The sequence below is a fragment of the Cnephaeus nilssonii genome (genome assembly GCF_951640355.1).
Source record: "Cnephaeus nilssonii genome assembly, chromosome: 2".
Classification (NCBI taxonomy): Eukaryota; Metazoa; Chordata; class Mammalia; order Chiroptera; family Vespertilionidae; genus Cnephaeus; species Cnephaeus nilssonii.
Window position 1 is genome coordinate 80361901 of NC_137073.1, and position 20562 is coordinate 80382462.

General features: G+C 41.0%; 1 protein-coding gene across 6 annotated transcripts in view; it reads right to left on the reverse strand.

The window, feature by feature from the left end:
* Nucleotides 1–20562, reverse strand: part of MAST4 (microtubule associated serine/threonine kinase family member 4) — a 522072-nt gene that overhangs the window by 367395 nt on the left and 134115 nt on the right. For all 6 annotated transcript variants that reach the window (XM_079794432.1, XM_079794438.1, XM_079794433.1 and 3 more), the window contains exon 2: nt 3276–3429. In XM_079794432.1, coding sequence (XP_079650558.1) covers nt 3276–3429 — 154 coding nt within the window. The remainder of the gene's footprint in view (nt 1–3275; nt 3430–20562) is intronic.

The following is a 20562-nucleotide window of genomic DNA, read 5'->3' on the forward strand; positions in this document are numbered from 1 at the left end:
TGATGTCTACCACTGAAATTCTGTGGTTATACAGCATTGTCACCAACTGATGCACTACCAAGTGCCACACAAAAAAAAAATCAGGAAGAAAAAGTGTGTCATGGACTGAATTGCGGGCTGGAAAAAGGCCATAGCGTTCTCCACATGCCCGTTTATAACGGGAACCCAGTCAACCATCATCCCAGTTTGAGAAAAGTCTTTAGCAGGCAGAGGTTGTTTCCCCTTCTCTTATGAAATATAAAATTATTTCACTACAATTATAGTCAGTCCTATGAAGCAAGAGCTACTACATGACCATTCAATAATGGGATTTCACATAAAAAATATATATATAGTGAGGTTCTTTCAATGTTAAAACATATTATTTTACAACATGGTTTTAAATGTTTACAATTATTTTCCATTTTATGAGTATACCATATTATGGCTAACCAATATTCTTTTGCTAGCTAGTTAGATGATATGCATTTTTTATTATTATAAATGGTGCTGCTCGAAATATAACTAGAGTTCATTTTTTTTAACATATTCATGACTATTTTCCCGGGAATGAAATCTGAGAATTAGATTTGCTAGGTTAACAAATGTATAAATTTCAAAGTTTTTAATATGTATTAATTGCCTAGTTTTAATTTAATTTTGCAAATAAGGAACTAGGAGACCTACAGATTGAGTCAGCCCCTGATTCCAACCAAGCAAACATTTTCCCACCTAGGATTCACTCCAATTAATCCTGCTGGAATTTACTGAAAACCTCACGAGTGTTTACCGTGTAGGAACAGAGTGATGGTTACAAGCATGGACACCAGAGCCACAATGCCTGGATTCAAATCTTGATCTTGTGCAATTTACTCAACTGGTTTGGGCCTCAGTGTTCTCATCTCTAAAAGGGGGGTAGGAGTGCCTCCCTCATGAAAGCATAGAGATGTAGTAAGGATTAAGTAAATCAATAAATGTAACCTCCTAAAAAACAGTGCCTTCTACATAGTAAATTCTTCATGTTACCTGTAATGTTATTAGGGATAGTAGATGAAAAGATCACAGATCTTCCTCTCAGAGAATTAAGCATTTAAGGAAACTTATCATAACTTAGGATAACTAGGTGGCAAATTTTTCAAACTGTAAACTAGTCCTTCACAAAGTCTTTGTTCTAAGGAACCAGTAGAAAACTGCCAAAGAGAAGATCCTTCGATTAAAACAAAGTTACGCAATAGGAAGGTGGCGGGCCTTTAAGTAACAGAATATATCAGGGACACATTTTTTATGGCAAAATCAGTTTGACTTGATTTAAGTGAGCAATAGGGTATGTCCTTAGGTTAAGTTCTTATGTGATTATTAGTAGTTGCCTAAAACAAGTGGAAACTATGTTTATTAAAGATCAGAGACGACGCTTCCTTTCCCCTGCTCCCTCTCCTGACACTAGCACCGTGCCTGACTCCAAGGAGAAACTCAGTGGGTAAGGATTCCACACTGATGGTCACAGGCCCAAGTTCTCTAGCAACTGCAAATACTCCAAATTCAATTAGTTATACCCAGAATGCTAGTACCCACCCATCCCTGAGCTAAATGCTTTGCATACATTATTCCATTAATGTATTGATGACCAATTAAGAATGTTTTCTTTATATTCCAATAAAACTTCCAAACAACTGTTTTGAAAAACAGGCTGATGTCCAAGGTTTTGAAGTTCTTCCAAATACTATTGAATATTTTCTAAAATTATCTGACCAAAGACTTAATTACCTAAAATAATTACATAGCAAGCTAAATTACTTAAGTATGGAATTGCTAGTGCTGCTGAGATTATGAAATGAGAATCAAGTCCAGCTTTTCCCCCACTTAAAGCTAAAGATAATTTCATGTTTCAGGCCATATATCTGCATCAAGAGCTATACGCTCACATTCTCTTAAAGTTTTAAATAAACTGCTTTAGCAAAAATTGGAAAGAACCACTCCTGCCCCTCCTATTGGTAACAAAAAAAGTTTAAGCAACGTAAGTAAATTTCTTAACTGAAATTAATAAGCATGGGGATGAATGAGCCTTTTAACTTTTAAGATTTAATTCCCCACCCATAAAATAAGGGTTAGACCAAAGAATCTTTAATATCTAACCTTTATTGATTTAAAGTTAAGTTTAATAACATGAAATTTACATGATGAGTTAGTTATTAAAAACCCAAGTTATATTAATTTGGCTATCTTTCAAGTCAATAAAAGTGTCTTGTGGGTTTTCTGGATTTGAAATTTTTAATTAGTTTAATTTTAACAACATGATTGAAAAACAGGTGAAAGATTTGAAAAGACACTTCACAAAAGAAGATATATGAAGGTCCAATAAGCATATGGAAAGATGTTTGACAACATTTAGTTGTCAAGGAAATATAAATTAAGACCACAATGCGATATGACTATTTACCCATTAAAATGGCTAAAATTCAAAAAGACTGGCCACACCACAGGTTGGCAAGGATGCCGAGCAATTAGATCACTTGCCTGTTGTTGGTGGGGATGTAAAACGTCACAGTTTTGGAAGCATTTTGGCAGTTCCTTATACAGTTCAACATACACCACTGACATTCACAACACGGATGAATCTTAAAAACATTATACTGAGCCCACGAAGCCAGGGACAAAAGAGTATGGACTGTGTGATTCCATCAATATGAAATTCTTAAGATATTGTAAATCTAATTTATAGTGACAAAACGCAAAGCTATGGTTGCCTGGGGTCAAGGATTGGAGGGTGGGGGGAGGGAATGACTAGGAAGGGGCACAGAGAATATTTCTTGTCTGGATTTTGGTGGTAGTCTGGCATATAAATTCACCAGAACCCACCCACACAGACAGTGAAAATGAGTATATATTCTTGTATATAACTTATATTTCAGTAAAGCTTACTAATATGATCCTCAATTTAACTGCTCTCTGGTTTGGACTAGATTTTACCAAATGGTCTGCAGAGAGGCAGGCCCATTCTTAAGCAGGCTGATGTTTGCACCTGGAACTTCATGGGCACCGTTCAGGACCCTCCAGGGCAGGGGTCCTCAAACTTTTTAAACAGGGGGCCAGTTCACTGTCCCTCAGACCATTGGAGGGCCGGACTATAGTTTAAAAAAAACTATGAACAAATTCCTATGCACACTGCACATATCTTATTTTGAAGTAAAAAAACAAAACGGCAAAAACACCCGCATGTGGCCCGCGGGCCGTAGTTTGAGGACACCTGCTCCAGGGTATAAACAAAATCCCTCCTGCACATATCACTGCTGACTCACCTGTCAGTGCACCTCCCAGGCTCCCCCGCCGCAGCTGCCGTCCATCCTCGCTCAGCTGGCTTTTAAACTTCAGGGACTTCCCAGGGCCCGAAGCCAGGTCCGGGTTGCTGCACTTCCGACATGGCATGGGTGGTGGGGACAATATGTGGTCAAGCTGCAGAGAGAAGGACAGGGCATCACTCGCTGGGGACGCTCCCAACACAACCAGAATGAAAGACTAACCAGGCACACCTTCCTCCTTCCTTTTCCTTCTCTAAATCCCTCTTTCCTGGCCCTGTTTTTAATTTAGCCAGTTGAGAGCATTCAGGATTTCACTGTGTGTCTTCCATCTGACACGGTCTGGCTGGCTCAAAACCTTAATAGCAGGGCTTTTCAAGCGGTGGGTCACAAAGCATTAGTGCAGCGATTCTCAACCTTCTTCAACTCATGACACATATACTAATTATTAAATTTCTGTGGCACACCAAAAAAATATATATATATTTTTTTGCCGATCTGATAAAAAAAAAAAAGGTATAATTTTGATTCATTCACACCAGAGGGCTATTGTTGTGTTGGCTGCTGTGATTTCTTTTTATTTGACAATCTAAGGGAAAAGAGGTCGGTGCCCCTGACTAAATAGTCAGGTATTGCATGTTTTAAAAATTCTTGCAGTACACCAGTGTGCCACGGCACACTGGTTGAAAATCGCTGCGTTAGTGGGTCATGAAAGCAAGGTTAGTAGATTGTGATCAGTATTTTTAACACAACAGAACAGAAATTATGAAAATCCAATGAAGGAAGGGGAAGTTTTGTTTCATGACATTTTTACTTAAGTTACACATGTATATGTGTGTGTCCTGAGTCACTATGTAAAATACATATATTTCTGTGAGCCTTGATCCCCCCCCACCAAAATAAAGAATATTGCTCGACAGAGAATCAATAGATTACTTATTTAGTTGTTCACAAAAAAATTCACAAGCTTTTGATGCTCATAGACATAGGAGAGGGAAATTTCTAGCACCACAGCCCATAATGGAAATCAATACATCCCTATATCACTTTATTGCTTTTAAAAGAAAACCTGTCACAAGAATCAGAGAAACCAAAGTCCCTTCAAGAGACAGCTTTCTACAAAAGAGTCCCCCGTGTCACAACACTTACTTCAAGATCTGTCCTACTTTTATAAGAAAACCTTTCATAGATAAATAGGGCCATATCTTCTTAAATGGTCACCTTCAAGTAAGCATATATGCATATATATGTGTCTAGGTAGTTACTAAGGACAGAAATATTCATGTGCATATACTATATCCAGATAGTTATTAAGAAATTTAAAGGAAGAGCAAAAGATATTCATGGAAATTTAAATGGCCACAGAAAAGGGCCAACTTTGTAGAAATTTAAAAATAGAAAAGAACTGGGTGACAGCACTCAAGGCCAGGCATTTTTAGGGATGTTTGATTGTGATATGTTTTGTTTTCATGAAAGAGATTGTCATCTGGTTATAATTATCTGCACTGTTTTCGATTGATATTATCACGGATATATTTATTGAAGGAATAAATTCAGGAATAAAGTCATCATTTGCCTGTCTATGTGCCCCAGCACATTCAAATCCATGGCACACAAAGAAATTTGACCCTGCCTATGAGTGACTCCTCCCAAGCTAGTTGAGATGGAAGAGGCCGTATTGGATCAGCTATTACCAGATGTCAACTCTCCCTCAAGCTCCACTGGAACCGCTGGATTTCAAGCACTTGTCAGTAAGTACAATCTCAAATTCATTGCAAGTCAGTATTTTACTGTATTTCATTGCCACTTGGCACTTTATTGAGAGGTATCCAGAAAGCTAGCAGTGTAGCCACTTCAGGATCAAGCCATATCGGGGCAAAGGGTTTCCAGATTGCACTTTTGGAAGGTATTGGTTGAAGCTGCTGTGCACAGCATGAAGTGTCCTACAAGGAGGAATTTCTATCTAGTCTTACACATTTTTGCCCCTAAGCCCCCTGGACAATGAATTGTAAACAAGGGAACCCTGGACAGTGATATCAGCTACTAAAAAAAGTAGAGCCCAGTCAGTGGTCCAGACATAGCAGGTCATTACACAATGCAGAGGTTCTTTCTGCCTCCTTCTTGGCTCCATTTATATCCTTACCCCCTTTTTTTTTTTAACTATCAATTTTTTTTAACTTCAGAAGAAATTTTGCAACAATAGAAAAGTCATAAGAGTAATACAATGAACACCCATATTCCCTTTACCAAAGGTGAATTGTTAAGTTTTTCCCATATTGATTTAGCTCTCTCATTCTCTTTTTCTGTCCCTGTCCCAAGCACACAGTTAGATGCAGACATTGTAGATCTTCACCCCTAGATACTGAATCGTGCCTCTTCTAAGAACAAGGATGTGCTCTTAAATGCTCCCTCCCTCTATTCTATGTATTCTTAAAAGGTGCCTCAAATCTTTTATCAAGGTAAAGGATAAATACTAGGAAAAATATAAGATTATATCAGATACACTTAATATTAAAAATGTGCTCTTACATTTAGAAAGAAAACTTGCAGCCACAAGGTGGCAATGTGCTATAGACATTCAGCAAAATGTTCCATAATAGCTACTCTCCCTGTAAATGCACCAAGAACCCCTCAGAGCAATCAAGCACGTTAAGGTCCATTCTACTTAGTTATTTTCTCTTAATTACTAGTAGCAGCGGCATAAAATACAAGTATTTATTGTTTAAGGATCATCAACTTTTGTCACTTATTTTTCATCTGACGTTAAAATTTTCAGCTTGCAGAATTACAATGAATGACTCTAGGGAAGATTGTTATATCACAAATTAACATTAGAGGTGGAAAAACCAGCAGGTGAAAAAAAAAGATAATTCCTAAATAGGAATTATGAGCCTTCCTTACATATTTCCAAAAAAGCCATAAAAAATATGAAACACATATAGAAAGAAGAGAAAGAGATCAAGGAGAAAATGTAGAAAAATAAAAAAGAAAGTGTTTGCTCACATATATGTTGCCACAAACTATTAATAAGACAGCGTTTTTCATCAGAATCACAACCCCAAGAGTGGAGTAGAGTTTTAAATCTGGAAAAACTGAGGCAGTGACTTGTGCGGGATGCCAATGTTCCAAACACAATACAAGTAGAAAAAGCTATAAATATATTGCAATGTTCCAGGATCCACTTCCTTCTTCACATCCAATCCCTCTCCCAACAGGGCTCTCTCTAAATAGATCATTTTTCCAAATTTGCTGTGTTGTCACCGGCTCTGCTTTTCTTTCTACAATTAGTCAAAGCTTCTCAAAATGGTCTACTGCAGCCCTGCAATTTATTTTTCACTTTTTTGTCCTGATTCAAACACTCAGGATCCCTTTAAAAACGTTCCATCACACCCTAGAGCTTTTAGTAGACATCAAACCTATCACTTTACACACTGTCCTTTAAATGATTTCAGTTTAATCTTTTTCAACTTTTCCAAAGTCTTCATACTACAAGGAGCTCAACTAAAGACAGAGGTTGTCTTTGAACTTTCACTCATGTTCAAGGACATCCAAGCCTGAGATGGTCATTCTTGCTTCAAACACTTCTAATTTCCCGCATTAAGCCGACAGTGGACTCTAAGGAGCCAGACGGACTCCTTGGTCGTGTGTTTCCCTAGCAGGCTTAGAGAGCCACAAAGTATCCTGGATTGACATGCATTGTCCAGAAATGGGTCCTTACCTCACTCACCAATCACAAATATTGCTTTGTGCTGTGCTAGATTTGCTCATAATTTCCTATGTCAGTTTCCTGTAGTTCCAAGAGCCACAAAACCACTGGGAGAGGCATATTAATAAATTTAGAAGTCAGACAGATAGGGACCTAACATATCACTTACATGTGAGTGTTACACAACTGCTCTTGCTAGCCAGGAAACATATAAGCATCTTAGAGAACAAAAGGTGCTCAGCTACTCTAAGTCTAATGCAGGTTTGGGGGAAGGTTTCTAAAATTATCAGTCCTATAGAAACAATAATCACCAAAATTCAATGTCTACAGTTTTCTACATTTATCATCTCCACCCACTGTCTTCTGTTTTACAAAGTTTCAGGCTAGGAAAAAAAAAAAAAACACAGAAGAATTCACCGCGATTATACTGTGGCTTCTGCCATCAGTGAAGATAAATGAAAAGCAAAGGTACATGGTTCACGAGACTGGACCTTATTTTTGTTGAGTGTCTCTGCCATCACCACCACCACCATCTCCAAACACAAACCAGGGGTTTCTTATTCTATGGCTATTCCCTAGAAAAAGGCATATAGTAAGTAATTTTCTTTTTAAAAGGCATGTAGTAATTTTCAGTGACTATTGACCCTACAGCCTTCTTAACTGACAACTTCTCCAACCTCATCTCCAGACACGTTCATGCCCAAGTGCATGAGTTCTCTAATTTATAGTTTCTAAATATTAACAATGTTGATATGAACATAAACATATTTTTTAATTTAATTTTTTTCAAAATTTCAGTTTGCATTCAATATTATTTTAAATTAGTTTCAGGGGTATAGTATAGTGGTTAGACAATCATATAATTTACAAAGGGATCCCCCTGATATTTCCAGTACCCAACTGACACCATACATAGTTATTACAAAATTATTGACTATACTAGAGACCCGGTGCACGAAATTCGTGCACGGGGTGGGGGGTGTCCCTTAGCCCAGCCTGCACCCTCTCCAATCTGGGACCACTCGAGGGATGTCCGACTGCCCGTTTAGGCCCGATCCTACTGATAGGATCGGGCCTAAACGGGCAGTCGGACATCCCTCTCACAATCCAGGACTGCTGGCTCCCAAACACTTACCTGCCTGCCTTTCTGATTGCCCTGAACCACTTCTGCCTGCCAGCCTGATCACCCCCTAACCACTCCCCTGCCAGTCTGTTTGCCCCTAACTGCCGTCCCCTGCAGGCCTGGTCACCCCTAACTGCCCTCCCCTGCAGTCTTGATCGCCCCCAACTGCCCTCCCTTGCAGGCCTGGTCCCTCCCAACTGCCCTTCCCTGCTGGCCATCTTGTGGTGGCCATCTTGTGTCCACATGGGGGCAGCCATCTTGTGTGTTGGAGTGATGGTCAATTTGCATATTACTCTTTTATTAGATAGGATTTTCTAGGCTGTACTTTACATCCCTGTGACTATTCTGTAACTACCAATTTGTACTTCTCAATCCCTTCACCGTTTTCACCCAGTCCCTCAAACCCCCCCCCCCCCCACTTCCTTTCCTCCCCTCTGGCAAGCTTTTCCAATTTCAATTAATGGGAGCTCCTTTTTTCTAGCTACACCCATCACAAACCTTACAGTTCTTGTAAACTTCTCTTCTTACTCCATATCCAATCAGCAAATCATCTAACTCAACCTCCAAAATATATCCAGAATACAATCACTTCGCAAGCTCTATTGCTACCACTCTGTCCTTACCATCAGGATCTCTCTCTTGCAATAGCCTCCCACCCTAGTCTCAGCACAGCAGTCAATGCCCTTGTAGAGCACCAGGCAGGGGTTCCAAATCCTCTGCAGGAGTCCTCCATGGCTTCCCCTTTACCCAGAACAAAATGCAAATTTTTACACATCAATTGGCTGCCTCCCACATGCTCCCTCCTGGGGATTAAGCTGGGACCCCTGACATGTGCCCTGACCAAGAACTGAACCAGTGACCTCTTGGTGCATGGGATGACACTCAACCAACTGAGCCACACTGGTTGGGCTCCAAAGTCTTGACGATGCCCTGAAATTCCTACCTCCTCTACCCCTAGCTCTCTGATCCCCCACCCCTACTGCTCCACTCAATCCACCTTGGTCTGTTGCCAGACCTCAGGTGGTCCAGGCATCTTCCCACCCAGGACCCATCCACTGATCATTGCCTGGTGCACACTCCAGATATTAACTACTGTGCTCCCTGCAGCCTCCAGGTCTCTATTCCATGGTGACACTTTCAGGTGGACCTCCCCTAACCACCCCACATGAAACAGCACACCTACCACTTTATTCCCTTCTCTATTTTTCTTCAGAGCATCTATCACCACATGATATGCTAGATCTTTTCTATTTGTTCATTATCCTCCTTCTCCCACTAGCATGCAGGTTACATGAAATGATACACTAGTCCAGCTGTCGCCAACCTTTTGAACCTCATGGACCACCAGTGGTCCGCAGACCACCGGTTGGTGACCGCTGCTCCAAAGGTTTCCTTAAACCAGTGGTCGCCAACCTTTCAGACCTCACGACCACCAGTGGTCCGCAGACCACTGGTTAGTGACCGCTGTACTAGTCTGTTTTGTCCACAGCTCTATTTGGTCCACTGATCTTCATAAAAGGCACCCTGTAAATATTTGTTGGGAAAAAAATGCTAACTTCTAGGAATATGTCCCAAGAAAACAGAAACACCAATCAGAAAGGATATATGCATCATGATGTTCATAGCAGCACAATTCACCATAGCTAAGATTTGGAAACAGCCTAAGTGCCCATCAGCAGATGAATGGATTAGAAAACTGTGGTACATCTACACAATGGAATACTACACTGCTATAAAAAAAAGAAGGAATTCTTACCATTTGCAACAGCATGGATGGAACTGAAGAGCATTATGCTAAGCGAAATAAGCCAGTCAGAGAAAGATAAATATCACATGATCTCACTCATCTGTGGAATATAATGAACAACATAAACTGATGAACAAAAATAGAACCAGAGTCATAGAAGCATCGAACAGACTGTCCAACCTATGAAAGAAGGCGGGGAGGAGGGGGACGTGGATGTGAGGGGGTAAGAGATCAAAGTAAGGATTTGTGTGCATGCATATTGAGCATCACCAATGGACACAGGCAATAGGAGTGTGAGAGCATGTGCTGGGGGGTGGGGGCGGCCAGGGAGAGGTCAATGGGGGGAAAAGGAGACTTATGTAATACTTTAAACAATAAAGAATTTTTTAAAAAATGTTATAAGGGAAAAAATGAATTGCAAGTCTCTGGTATTTAGTAAAAAATATAACAACAGATAAATAAGGAACACATGCCACAAGGGTTTTTATTGTTGGAAAAATCAGAATAAAATTGTATTAAATGTTACTCAAGGTGAAAAGGCTAAAGTGAAATCTATAGTACTCTGACAAAATCCAACACGTCATGTATAAAAAAAAAAGACCCTTAGGTTATAGCAAATGACATCTTTTCAAAGAATCTTTTCCATATACAAACTAATATGCTAATTTTTGAACACTGCTACCTTTGAAGGTGATTCCTAAATAATTAATTATTCGACCTTTTAACTATCTCCTAACTAGCATATTCACTTGTGTCTATCAATCCAAGCCTTTTCCCACCCCCAGTCCTCCTTTCTGTAATTCCTCACTTACTCTCATGGTGTGGAACATGCATTTTAAAGACCCATTCAGAATGCATGTGCCCTAAGGCCAAAGTTCGTTAGTTCAAAGGGATCACAATGCCATCCTCATACATAATGAGGGCTCACCAGTAAAGTCTTTTTTTATGATTAAAAAATGAGAAAGAGAAAGAGCGTGACCATAAGGTTACGAAGACATTGTTCAGTTATTCTGTTTCTTGATATTAAATATTCTAAGAAACCAAAGATATGAAAATATAGGAATAATTATAAAACTGCATAGACAATGTTTGTAATTGTAATGAACTGCTCCATCACCACCATCCAAAATGGAGTCAAACTGGCAATCTGAAATGACTATTTCAAAATTGGATTATTTTTACCTTTTAAAAAATTTTATTTCTTATCTTTTGCGACACCATGGATAGACCTGGAAAGTATTATGCTAAGTCAGCTAAGCCAGTCAGAGAAAGACAAATACCATATGATTTCACTTATATGTGGATTACATTTACTTTTAAACCAAATCCTATAAACAATATTTAAAACTTGATGCAACAAGGTTATATAGTTAAGACAGTTGTTACTGGCATCATACTAACTCCACAGTTGTTAGGAATGCCAACACTTAACTATCCTAATTAAGACATATAACTATTTCTATGCTTATTTTCTCATCCACAAAATGTTAGTAATAATGCTACCTATCTCCTGAGATTGTTTTAAAGATGAAAGAAATTCATACGTGGAAAGCACTTAAAACAGTGTGTGAAGTACAGTAAGCACACAATGGATGTTAGCTGTGCTGGTTATAACATTCCTATAGAGGAAGTCCCCTCAGCCACAAACATCGCTGCAGGTGTATTTCATCAAAAATAGTTTGCAAGAAAATTAAACTGATTACAATTTAGGTATCAAATTTTCCAGTGCCTTGATCGTGGACTTCTAGGCTCCAGATCTGTGAGAAATAAATTTCTGTTGTTTATAAGCCACCAGTCTGTGGTAGTCTGTTACACAGCTTCAACTAAGACACTTTCTATACAACGTGTGGTAATTTTGTCACCCAGAGGATGTCTGGCAATGTCTGAAAGCATCCTTAGTTGTCACAACTTAGCAGTGACAGGGGATGCTGCCAGTATCTACTGGCTAGAGACCACAGACGCTACTGAACAATCTGCAATGCCCAAGACAGCCCCCAATAACAAAGAACTCTCTCTCGCCAAATGTCAGCAAAGCCATGTTAAGAAACTGCTCTACACTTACTTTCCTTTTGTCCATCTTCACCTATTTTTAAGTGATTCCTGCTGAGTTATCAGTTATTGTAGGTCATCCTAAAACCCTTTGAGAGCAAGAAGGGGGACAGAGGAAGAGCACAGATAGAATCTTAGCAAAAAAATGTTCAACGTCAACAAGATTTGTTAAGCGAATAACTTCCTGAGCCACATTAATTTACCCAACCTATTAACAGTTTATTGCGATTCACTTTCTCAATGAATCCATGTTTTGAAAAATTAACACATCAATAGAATGTGCTTAAACTAGATGTACTAGATACCAATATCATTTTCCATCTTTAGTTTTGTAATTAATTCTTTGAAACGCAAACTTCAATTCACAATATAAACGATGTTTCAGAAACATCCTAATACACATTAGTAGAGCAAACTACAATTGCATTCACCTAAACAGAGCTGCATCACACTTCATTCCTTAAGAGAATTGATTTTCTTTCTTCCCTTCCCTGAGAAATATGTAAATTAGCACTTTGATATCAGTATCTCACTTTTGTCTGTCAACCCAACTTCAAGAAAGTCAATTCCTTTGCTTATGAACATCTCTACACACACGTCCACCCCCAGCAATATCATCACAGTCCCAAGGACAGAGCACCACACAGCAGGCGTTTAATTGTTACTGTGATGTTTACATTAAGCAATAAGTTCAATAGTCTACAAATGTTAAAAAAAAAATTAGAGCTAATATTACATTACAGTTTTAAAACATAATATTACAGTTTTTTAAAACGCAGCACTTCTCAAAGTTTAGTTTAGAAACAATGACACTGGGGAAAGCTTGGAGAGTGTACAGATTTGACTTTACACACGCATCGCCTGTTTTCTGTCGCTTTAATATTCTAGATGTTCCCTGACCTTTACATAGGGATCTAATCTATGCCTGGAGTTGTTTACTCATCTGAACTCATTAAATTCCCCTGGTACCGTCATGTCCCCATCAGTGACATAAGTAAAGATTCTGGCCACGGTTTACAAGCAGGAAGAGAATCCTCCTCCCCAGCCATCGCCCTTCCATTGAAAGTCAGAGGGGAAAATGTGTCCACCTCTCCCTCTGGCAGAGGGTAGACCCCCAGTTAGGTAGTGGCATTATTCCCATTTCACCAGTGAGGAAGCAGATTCAGAAAGATTAACCCTCCACAGCTATCAGTTCCATAGGTGGTGCAAAAGGAATCAGGCCCAAGATTCCTAACTCTAGAGCCCGCGTTCCTTCCACTGTCCCCAACGGTCTCCTAGAGAGGGGCTCCCAGTGGCGAAGCACATCAAAGCCACTGTTAAACTGCTCTACAATTTGAAGCCCCAGAAAGTTAACCTTAATTTCCTCTTCCATCATGGAATGGGAAGACTCCCCAGAGAAGACTGGGTGGGTCATGGACTCGGGTCAACCAATTCAAATGGTCCATTTCAGTCCTAATTGACAGCCTACCCTAACAGCTTCTTAGGGCTTCTATAGCTGAAATCCTTAAATTGGAATTATAGAATCACAAAATACTAGCAGTGGAAAAGACCTACAAATCACCCATAGTCTAATTTGCTGTTTGGGGGAAGACTGAGGCCCATGAACTGCCCACATTTACAAAGACGTCTGGTGCATAAATCCAGGTAGTGAGACTACAGTGGCTTTGAGAAGAGCTGTGGCCAACACCTAGTTAATTTCTTTTCCTTGCTGGGTTAGCTGAGCAATGCTGGGATTAATGACTGAAATGAAGAAGGGGTTGACTTGCATGTACTCACATAGACTGTGATCTTCTCAGGTACCCAGAAGCCAGTCCAGAGAGGGCATGGAGTGGTGTGTAAACAGTTGCTAATATGCCTTCTGGTTTGGGGCTTTTCAAAGGCCCCCGCCTTGTCTTAAGGTGTAAGAGGGAGAGCAGAGTTTCTCCCACCATCGGCACCACCACCACGTAGCATGATCCTAATCACCTACTGCTCTTTGGCACCAGCTCTCTCAGCAGGGCGAGGGGCTCTTGGAGAAGTGCAGGGCATCACATCCCATATCCTGAGGGAACCGGAAGCAGTACAGAGGAGGAAGGCCGTGGAGTGAGACAGGCCCACAGGTGGGTTCGAATCCAGCCACTTATCGGCCATATAAAGGGAACAAATGGTATTTTCATCTATGAAGTAAGGATAATTACACTCTCCTCACAGGATTCTTGTGGATTAACTGAAAAGGTACTCAAATGTTTATTCTCTTCCCCTCCCCTACGCTTTCTTAGCCTAGCTCATTTTATCAGAACCATGAAAGAAAATAGTCAAGGGCTGAAACTTCTGTTCAATAACATCCATGAGAGCTAAAAATAAACTTTACACAAGATTCTGGGGAAAACTTCAAAATACACTCTGCTTGTAAAATAATGTTAAGGACAAACATATAAATGAATATCCATCTCATGATTTTACACTAAGAGGAAAAACGGGCTGTTGAGCAAGATTCCCGTGGGTAGCAGGAACAAACTGAACTCTGACCCAAGAGGCAAAATAAATGTTCTTAAGAAAAGCTTTCCTAAGAACCGTGAGTCACGAGTTCTCAGCAGCTTAAGGTCCTCACCTGGTTAAAATGGAAATAATTTAGAAGAACAGGAAAAACAATCACTGAGAAATTGGCAGATGGTAAGCACACCAAAAGGAGAGCTGGGGGAGAGAGGGTGCAGGACCATGCAAACCATTTTATCATCCTGACTTCTTAAAGAGGGGAAAAATAACCAGAGAGCATGAAGGGACCGGAGAAGAAAGAGAAGGAAAGGGCTGAGGGAGAAAGGAGAGGGAGAGGATGAGGTGAGTGCGATGAACGAGAGCTCTTCAAGGAAGTGAATGCCTGCCTGGCTCCTGTCCCCATGTCATCTCCCCCGACCATTCCGGCTTGTGTCCCACCATAGAGCCTACGACCAACCTCTCTTAGCAAAAATAACAAATAATATATAAATAATTATACTAAATCATAAATACATCGTGAAATAATTATAAATAAATACATTCCGTAGTAATAAATCAATTCTGAGATCTTAAGTCAGTAGCTCCTGGCTCAGCACTAAATCCATCTGACATCTGGATTTCTCCCTGACCAGGTTCCCACCCTCGTGTCTACCGTTTCCCTGGGCTGTGCCCTCTGCGTCTTAATGACTAGTCTCCCTGACCTGTACCCTCAGAACTCGAGGTCCGGGGGCTGCCTTGTGCCCAGGGTCTTGCACTGACGGTTTCCTGCCTCTGAGATGGAGTCTCCTAAGGACCAGATGCCGACACGGTCCCGGCCTCAGTGCTACCTGCCTGCCCAGGGAACTGCCACACATCTGCCCTGCCTCCGCTGGGAGTCACACCTGGGCTGGGCTGAGGGCTTGCTTTAGAGCTTTGGGTAATGGTGCTAATATCCCAGCATTCCTTTGTCCAGTTCACACTGTCCCAGGGCTGAATCCAAGTCATCATCCACCACCAGGTTCCCAAGCCCCAATGGTCAGGCCAAGTCTAACCTGCCAGGTCCCAGGAGAACATGAACTACAGAAACATGGAAAGAGAAAATGACACCCAAAGACATATAAGAGGAAGGAAGAAGGGTGTGGGAAAGGCAATGAGGAAGACAGAAGAAAAAGGGGAAAGGAGAGCAATTAATAGCTTGTTAGATTCTGCAGAAAATGAACCCATCTTAACTTTCTTCATGTTCTACTATTCACTTGGGTCAAGAGCACGTGAGTAACTTAATCACTCTGATCACTGATTACACTGTCACCTAAAGGTCGGATTGGCTGATCACCCATTACAGGAACCTCCTCACGTGTTTTTATCTATTCCTCATGAAAGGATATCGCTCCAACCAAGAGCCCTCTGCTCTGACCCCCACCGCCCTTCCCCATCTGGCAGGAAGAAAACGTTCTCCAGGTGACAGAAGTGAAGGACAAACCAGGATGTTCCCAGCCGTCTGAAACAGACTCAGGCAGATGACCCAGAAAGCAACCTGACAGTGAGCATCTGACCCAGGCCCGGCTCCCACGCCCAGGCCTTTGTTTTCCCATTCTTGCCGGAGACTCACAGTGGAAGGGCTGTGCATTGAAAACATCGACTCTAAAAGCTGGAATCAAGAGACACACTGAATTAGTGTGAAAAATTCAAGTGTGAGCTTGAAATCTGCTGGAGTACAGAGCACGATGTGGGTACAACAGTCTGTCTTCCTTTCAATAAATCTAGGACTGTCATATATAAGAACCTGTACTTCCAGGTAGATAAGTTAGATTTCTTCTCCATATAGGGGGATTTTAAACAATGAATTCCTTCCTCTGCCATGTAAGTGTTTATTTAAAGACTAACAAAAAGCAGTTCATAGCATATGAAAGCATAACCTTCATTGACACGGCCATGCCCACTGAATGGTCTGGCTGGTGATGCACACGACCCCCCCAACTAACTGTATCATCATGGCTTTCAGAAGCCAGATGGCACCCCCATCAGGACTATGGATTTTCTTTGTCCTCTAATTCGGCATATTCCTCTAATGGTTATCGTCACCTCTACTGCTAAGAGGCCCCATTCCCACAAGCTCAAACCACCACAGCCACTAAAGGTCCATCCCTGATCTTCATCATTTATTGATATTCCTAGGATCGCATGCCAAATAAAATATTGGACCACAGCCATGCTCATTCATTTACATACTGTCCACACTCTGCCTACAACAGCACAGCTGAGCTGTTCTGCATGGTCTGCAGAAGCTAAAATATTTACTATCTGGCCCTTTACTGAACAAGTCTGCCAGTGCCTGATGTCCTCAGTAAATTCACTGAGCATCTACTACTTGCCAAGCACTACGAAGAGAGCGGTGATCAAAGCAAAATCCCTTTCTTTCAGTGGTAGTAATTGCTGTGAAACAGCAGTGCAGGATATGGCACAGAGAATGAGGGCCACTCTGTTATAGGGGTGGTCAGAGGTCATCTCTCTGAAACAGGGCCATTTGAAGAGATCTAGAAGGAGGGAAAGAGCTGTGCAGGGGAAAGAGCTTCCAGGAAAAGCCAGCAAGGTGGCAGGGCAATGGCCCCTTTCCGCAGGGTCTCAGTCCACCAGACCCTCCCCAGATAGGCACAGCACTCGTTCAGTGCAGGCACCGTCCTAAGTGTTTATCTCATTTAATATTTAAAACAACACTCTGACATAATATTGTTTTCATCCCCATTTTACAGATAAGAAAACTGAGGCTTTGGAAGCTTAAGTGATTTGCCCAGGGTTATCAGAGCTAATGAGGAATAAAGATTGTGATCCATGGTTAGCTGTCAGACCATGTTTCTCATCCCATCTTCCATGCAGGCAGCACTAGCACTATCACCCGGCTTTATGTCATTGTTACACCTGGTCCCAGGCGCAGGCCACCTGGGTGGGTGCGAGAGGCTGCATGGGCCTGCTTCCTGTTTCGCTCTGTGTTTGGACCACCACCCCTAACATACATCGCCTCCTAAGACTACCTCCCCCCAAACATCACTGAGCTATGGAAGACTCCCTGATGGAGGGAAGTAGCTTGCAAAAGGAAAAGAAGGAAGGGAACTAATGTTTACAGAAGGCCTTCTGCACGCCAGCCTCTGATACAAACACTCTGCACACTCTATTTCTGGGAGATGAAACTTAGTGAGAATACTGAAGTAGAAAAATACTCCATCTCCCATGTGGATTTCTGCACCGCACAACGCAGGAGCTGCTTGAGGAGTCTGCACAGCCGGCATGATATCAAGTTAAGAGAAACCACGTGCTACTGCCCAGGGTTCCTCAGGATCAATCTTTATCCAACGTCCTGAGACAAGGAATATAGCGACTTCCTATTCTTTCCTGCCTCAGAGCACAGTTCTGGTGCCCTCATCAGTCTTCTCTCTCTTTCAAGAGTTTATATCAGCTTTTCCTGCTTTGCTCACAAGTGAAGATGGTTTCCTGAGCACAGCGGATTAGTCCTAAAGCAACCATTGACATGTATACAGAGTTAGTTCTTCCCAGAGATGGGGGAGTCCTCAGGCAGTTGGATTCTTGATGGTTTGCCACCACGATTTCTCAAGCATTCCCAAAACAGGTAAATGGATTCATTTCCCCAGTGTAGACCTCAATATATAACAATACTAAGGAACCTAAAAATCATTTACAACAAAATTCTAACAACATGTACTAGTGAGCAAGAAGCACACAGAAATTGGAATGAAAAATGGCAAGAGTGATGGAAAATAACTTTCTCTGCTCAGTGGGGAAAAAGTACAAAAATACTTTGCTGATTTCTCTATTTTAGTGTTTAAAGGGAAAACATAATTCCATTCTTGGTTAATATGTTTGCTGCCCCCTGTGAATTCTAATCTCTTATCTATGCCTCCCAAAGTTTAGCAAAGGAACTGATACAGTCAACATTTAGTACATATGTCACAAAAATAAATGTCTACTTATACTTGAGAATATTATTAGGTGACGGGTATCACTAACGGGTTAAGAGATACACCACTGAGAGGGAATGAAAAGACTGAAAGAAGGTTAAAATCGCTCCATTGATGTAAAATGAGATAAGGATTACGATTAGCTATGTAAGAAAATTCCCTGGAGCTGGATTAGGAAGGGGCCCTGTCATTCTTTACACGCTGTTGCTATTCCTTTCTGATTAGGCGAACCAGTCTTTCCCATCTCCTCTTTTTCCCCCAAGAAGCCCTGCCGTCAGGGGTGGAGAGGTCAGGAGAGTAAACAAGAACAGCCTCTATTCCAGCAACTGGAGAAAGATGAGGTGAGACAGGTGGGTGCCCTCTACCTAGGGAGGGAGGCGTAACCACAGGACTATCTGGACGCGTAAAATAATTTTACATTTTGTTACATAAATAATATTTCACTAAAACTGGGCATTTATGTCTTATTTCCACATTTCCCAAATGAATAAGAATATAGGAAAAAACAGGAAAGTCAACTCTGAGAATCATTCTTGAAAATTCAGAAAAGACTTTATACAAATCACAGCAACGTAATTAAGTGACTTTTTTCACTTGATAATAAAGCACCCTTCATCTCTGCAGCTAATTAACACCAAGGAAAAAAATAAGATCTGTAGGAAAATGACAAGGAAGGTATCAATAATTCAAGACTTCAATAGCTGCCCTGAGAAAGGGAAGCGATCTACCTAAAACCTCTCATGGAGTCTTACATTTCAGAATCTTATGTTGTTACATATCTCATAACCAGAATTTAATCATCAACAATGGTAAATAATCAAGTTAGAAATAAAAGGTCAGAGAAGGGAGATGAAAGGAACCTGCATGCAGCCTAAGAGTATGATGGGGCTGACAGTGCAGAAGGCCTGCAGTAGCTAAATATTCAACATCAAAAGTAAGAAGGCAGATCTGAGCCACAGCATCTTCACACTGAAAGGGAACATCATGACTACCTACTCTGGCCTCCCCAAAATACCTTTAAAATATAGAAACAAAAATAAATAAATAAAATCAAAAGAAAACTACATAGAGAAACACCTTCCCCACCCCCACACACTTTACCCTTCTGCTTTACACTGAGTGGCCAGATTATTATGATCTCTGAATGCAGAGATCATATATAATAAAAGGCTAATATGCAAATTGTCCCCTCAACCAGGAGTTCGACCAGCAGGCAGGCCAGCCAACCGCCCATGTCCCCTCCCCCTGGCCAGGCTAGCCAGACCCCACCCATGCACGAATTCATGCACCGGGCCTCATATATATAACTAGTATAGTTACTATTCTAGCTTCTGGGTGTTTACCAGAACAAAACAGGCCCTAATCTCTCCCTTCCTAAAGTTTATATTCTAATGGATGGGGGGAAACAATAAGCAAACAAAAAAATGCACAGTGTATTAGATGACAGGTGTTGTGGAGGGGGATATATACTGAGTGGCCAGATTATTATGATCTCTGAACGCATAATAATCTGGCCACTCAGTGTGTGTGTGTGTGTGTGTGTGTGTGTGTGTGTGTGTGTGAATGGCATGTTCACAGTACTACATGGGATGGATGACACACTGACCCTGATGGTCTGGAGATAACTGAGCAACCACACACATGCTCGATCACATACAGCACACCTGGGGTCCCTAATCCTCAGTGTTCTTGTTTGTCACATTGAAGTGTAAGATAGTACTTCCCTTCATTGCTGTCGTGATCTGTTGAAAATAGCCTTCCATGTATCACATGAGAAAACCAGTTTCATTTCTTTGTATCACACCATCTATGATAGGCCTTTCACTATGCATGACTCAAGAAACTCTTGAAGAACAGCAAACCAAAAAATTAAAAATTAAATAAAAAAGATGTCTGGGCCACAACTAACAGTACCCAAACATAGAACTGTGCAATGATGACCTGTATCTTTCTTCATTCCTATTCTATTTCTAAAAAAGACTTAAAGAATGTAGTGGAATAACTCTAGCAGGAATCCCTTCCCCTGGCCCTAAGCCGTTGCCATCTTCAGCAGCTAAATATAGTTGTTGTTGACTTTCTACCTCTCCTCAGAACTTGCATTTGATGTCTAGGTAATTTACTATCTTGTTAAATAAAAACACAGCTCCAATTGTGTGTGTGTCCCAGGAGGAAGTACATATAAGCCAAGGCATACACACGAAAAGACAAAAGCAAAGAAAACCAAACAGGCGGTTACCAAC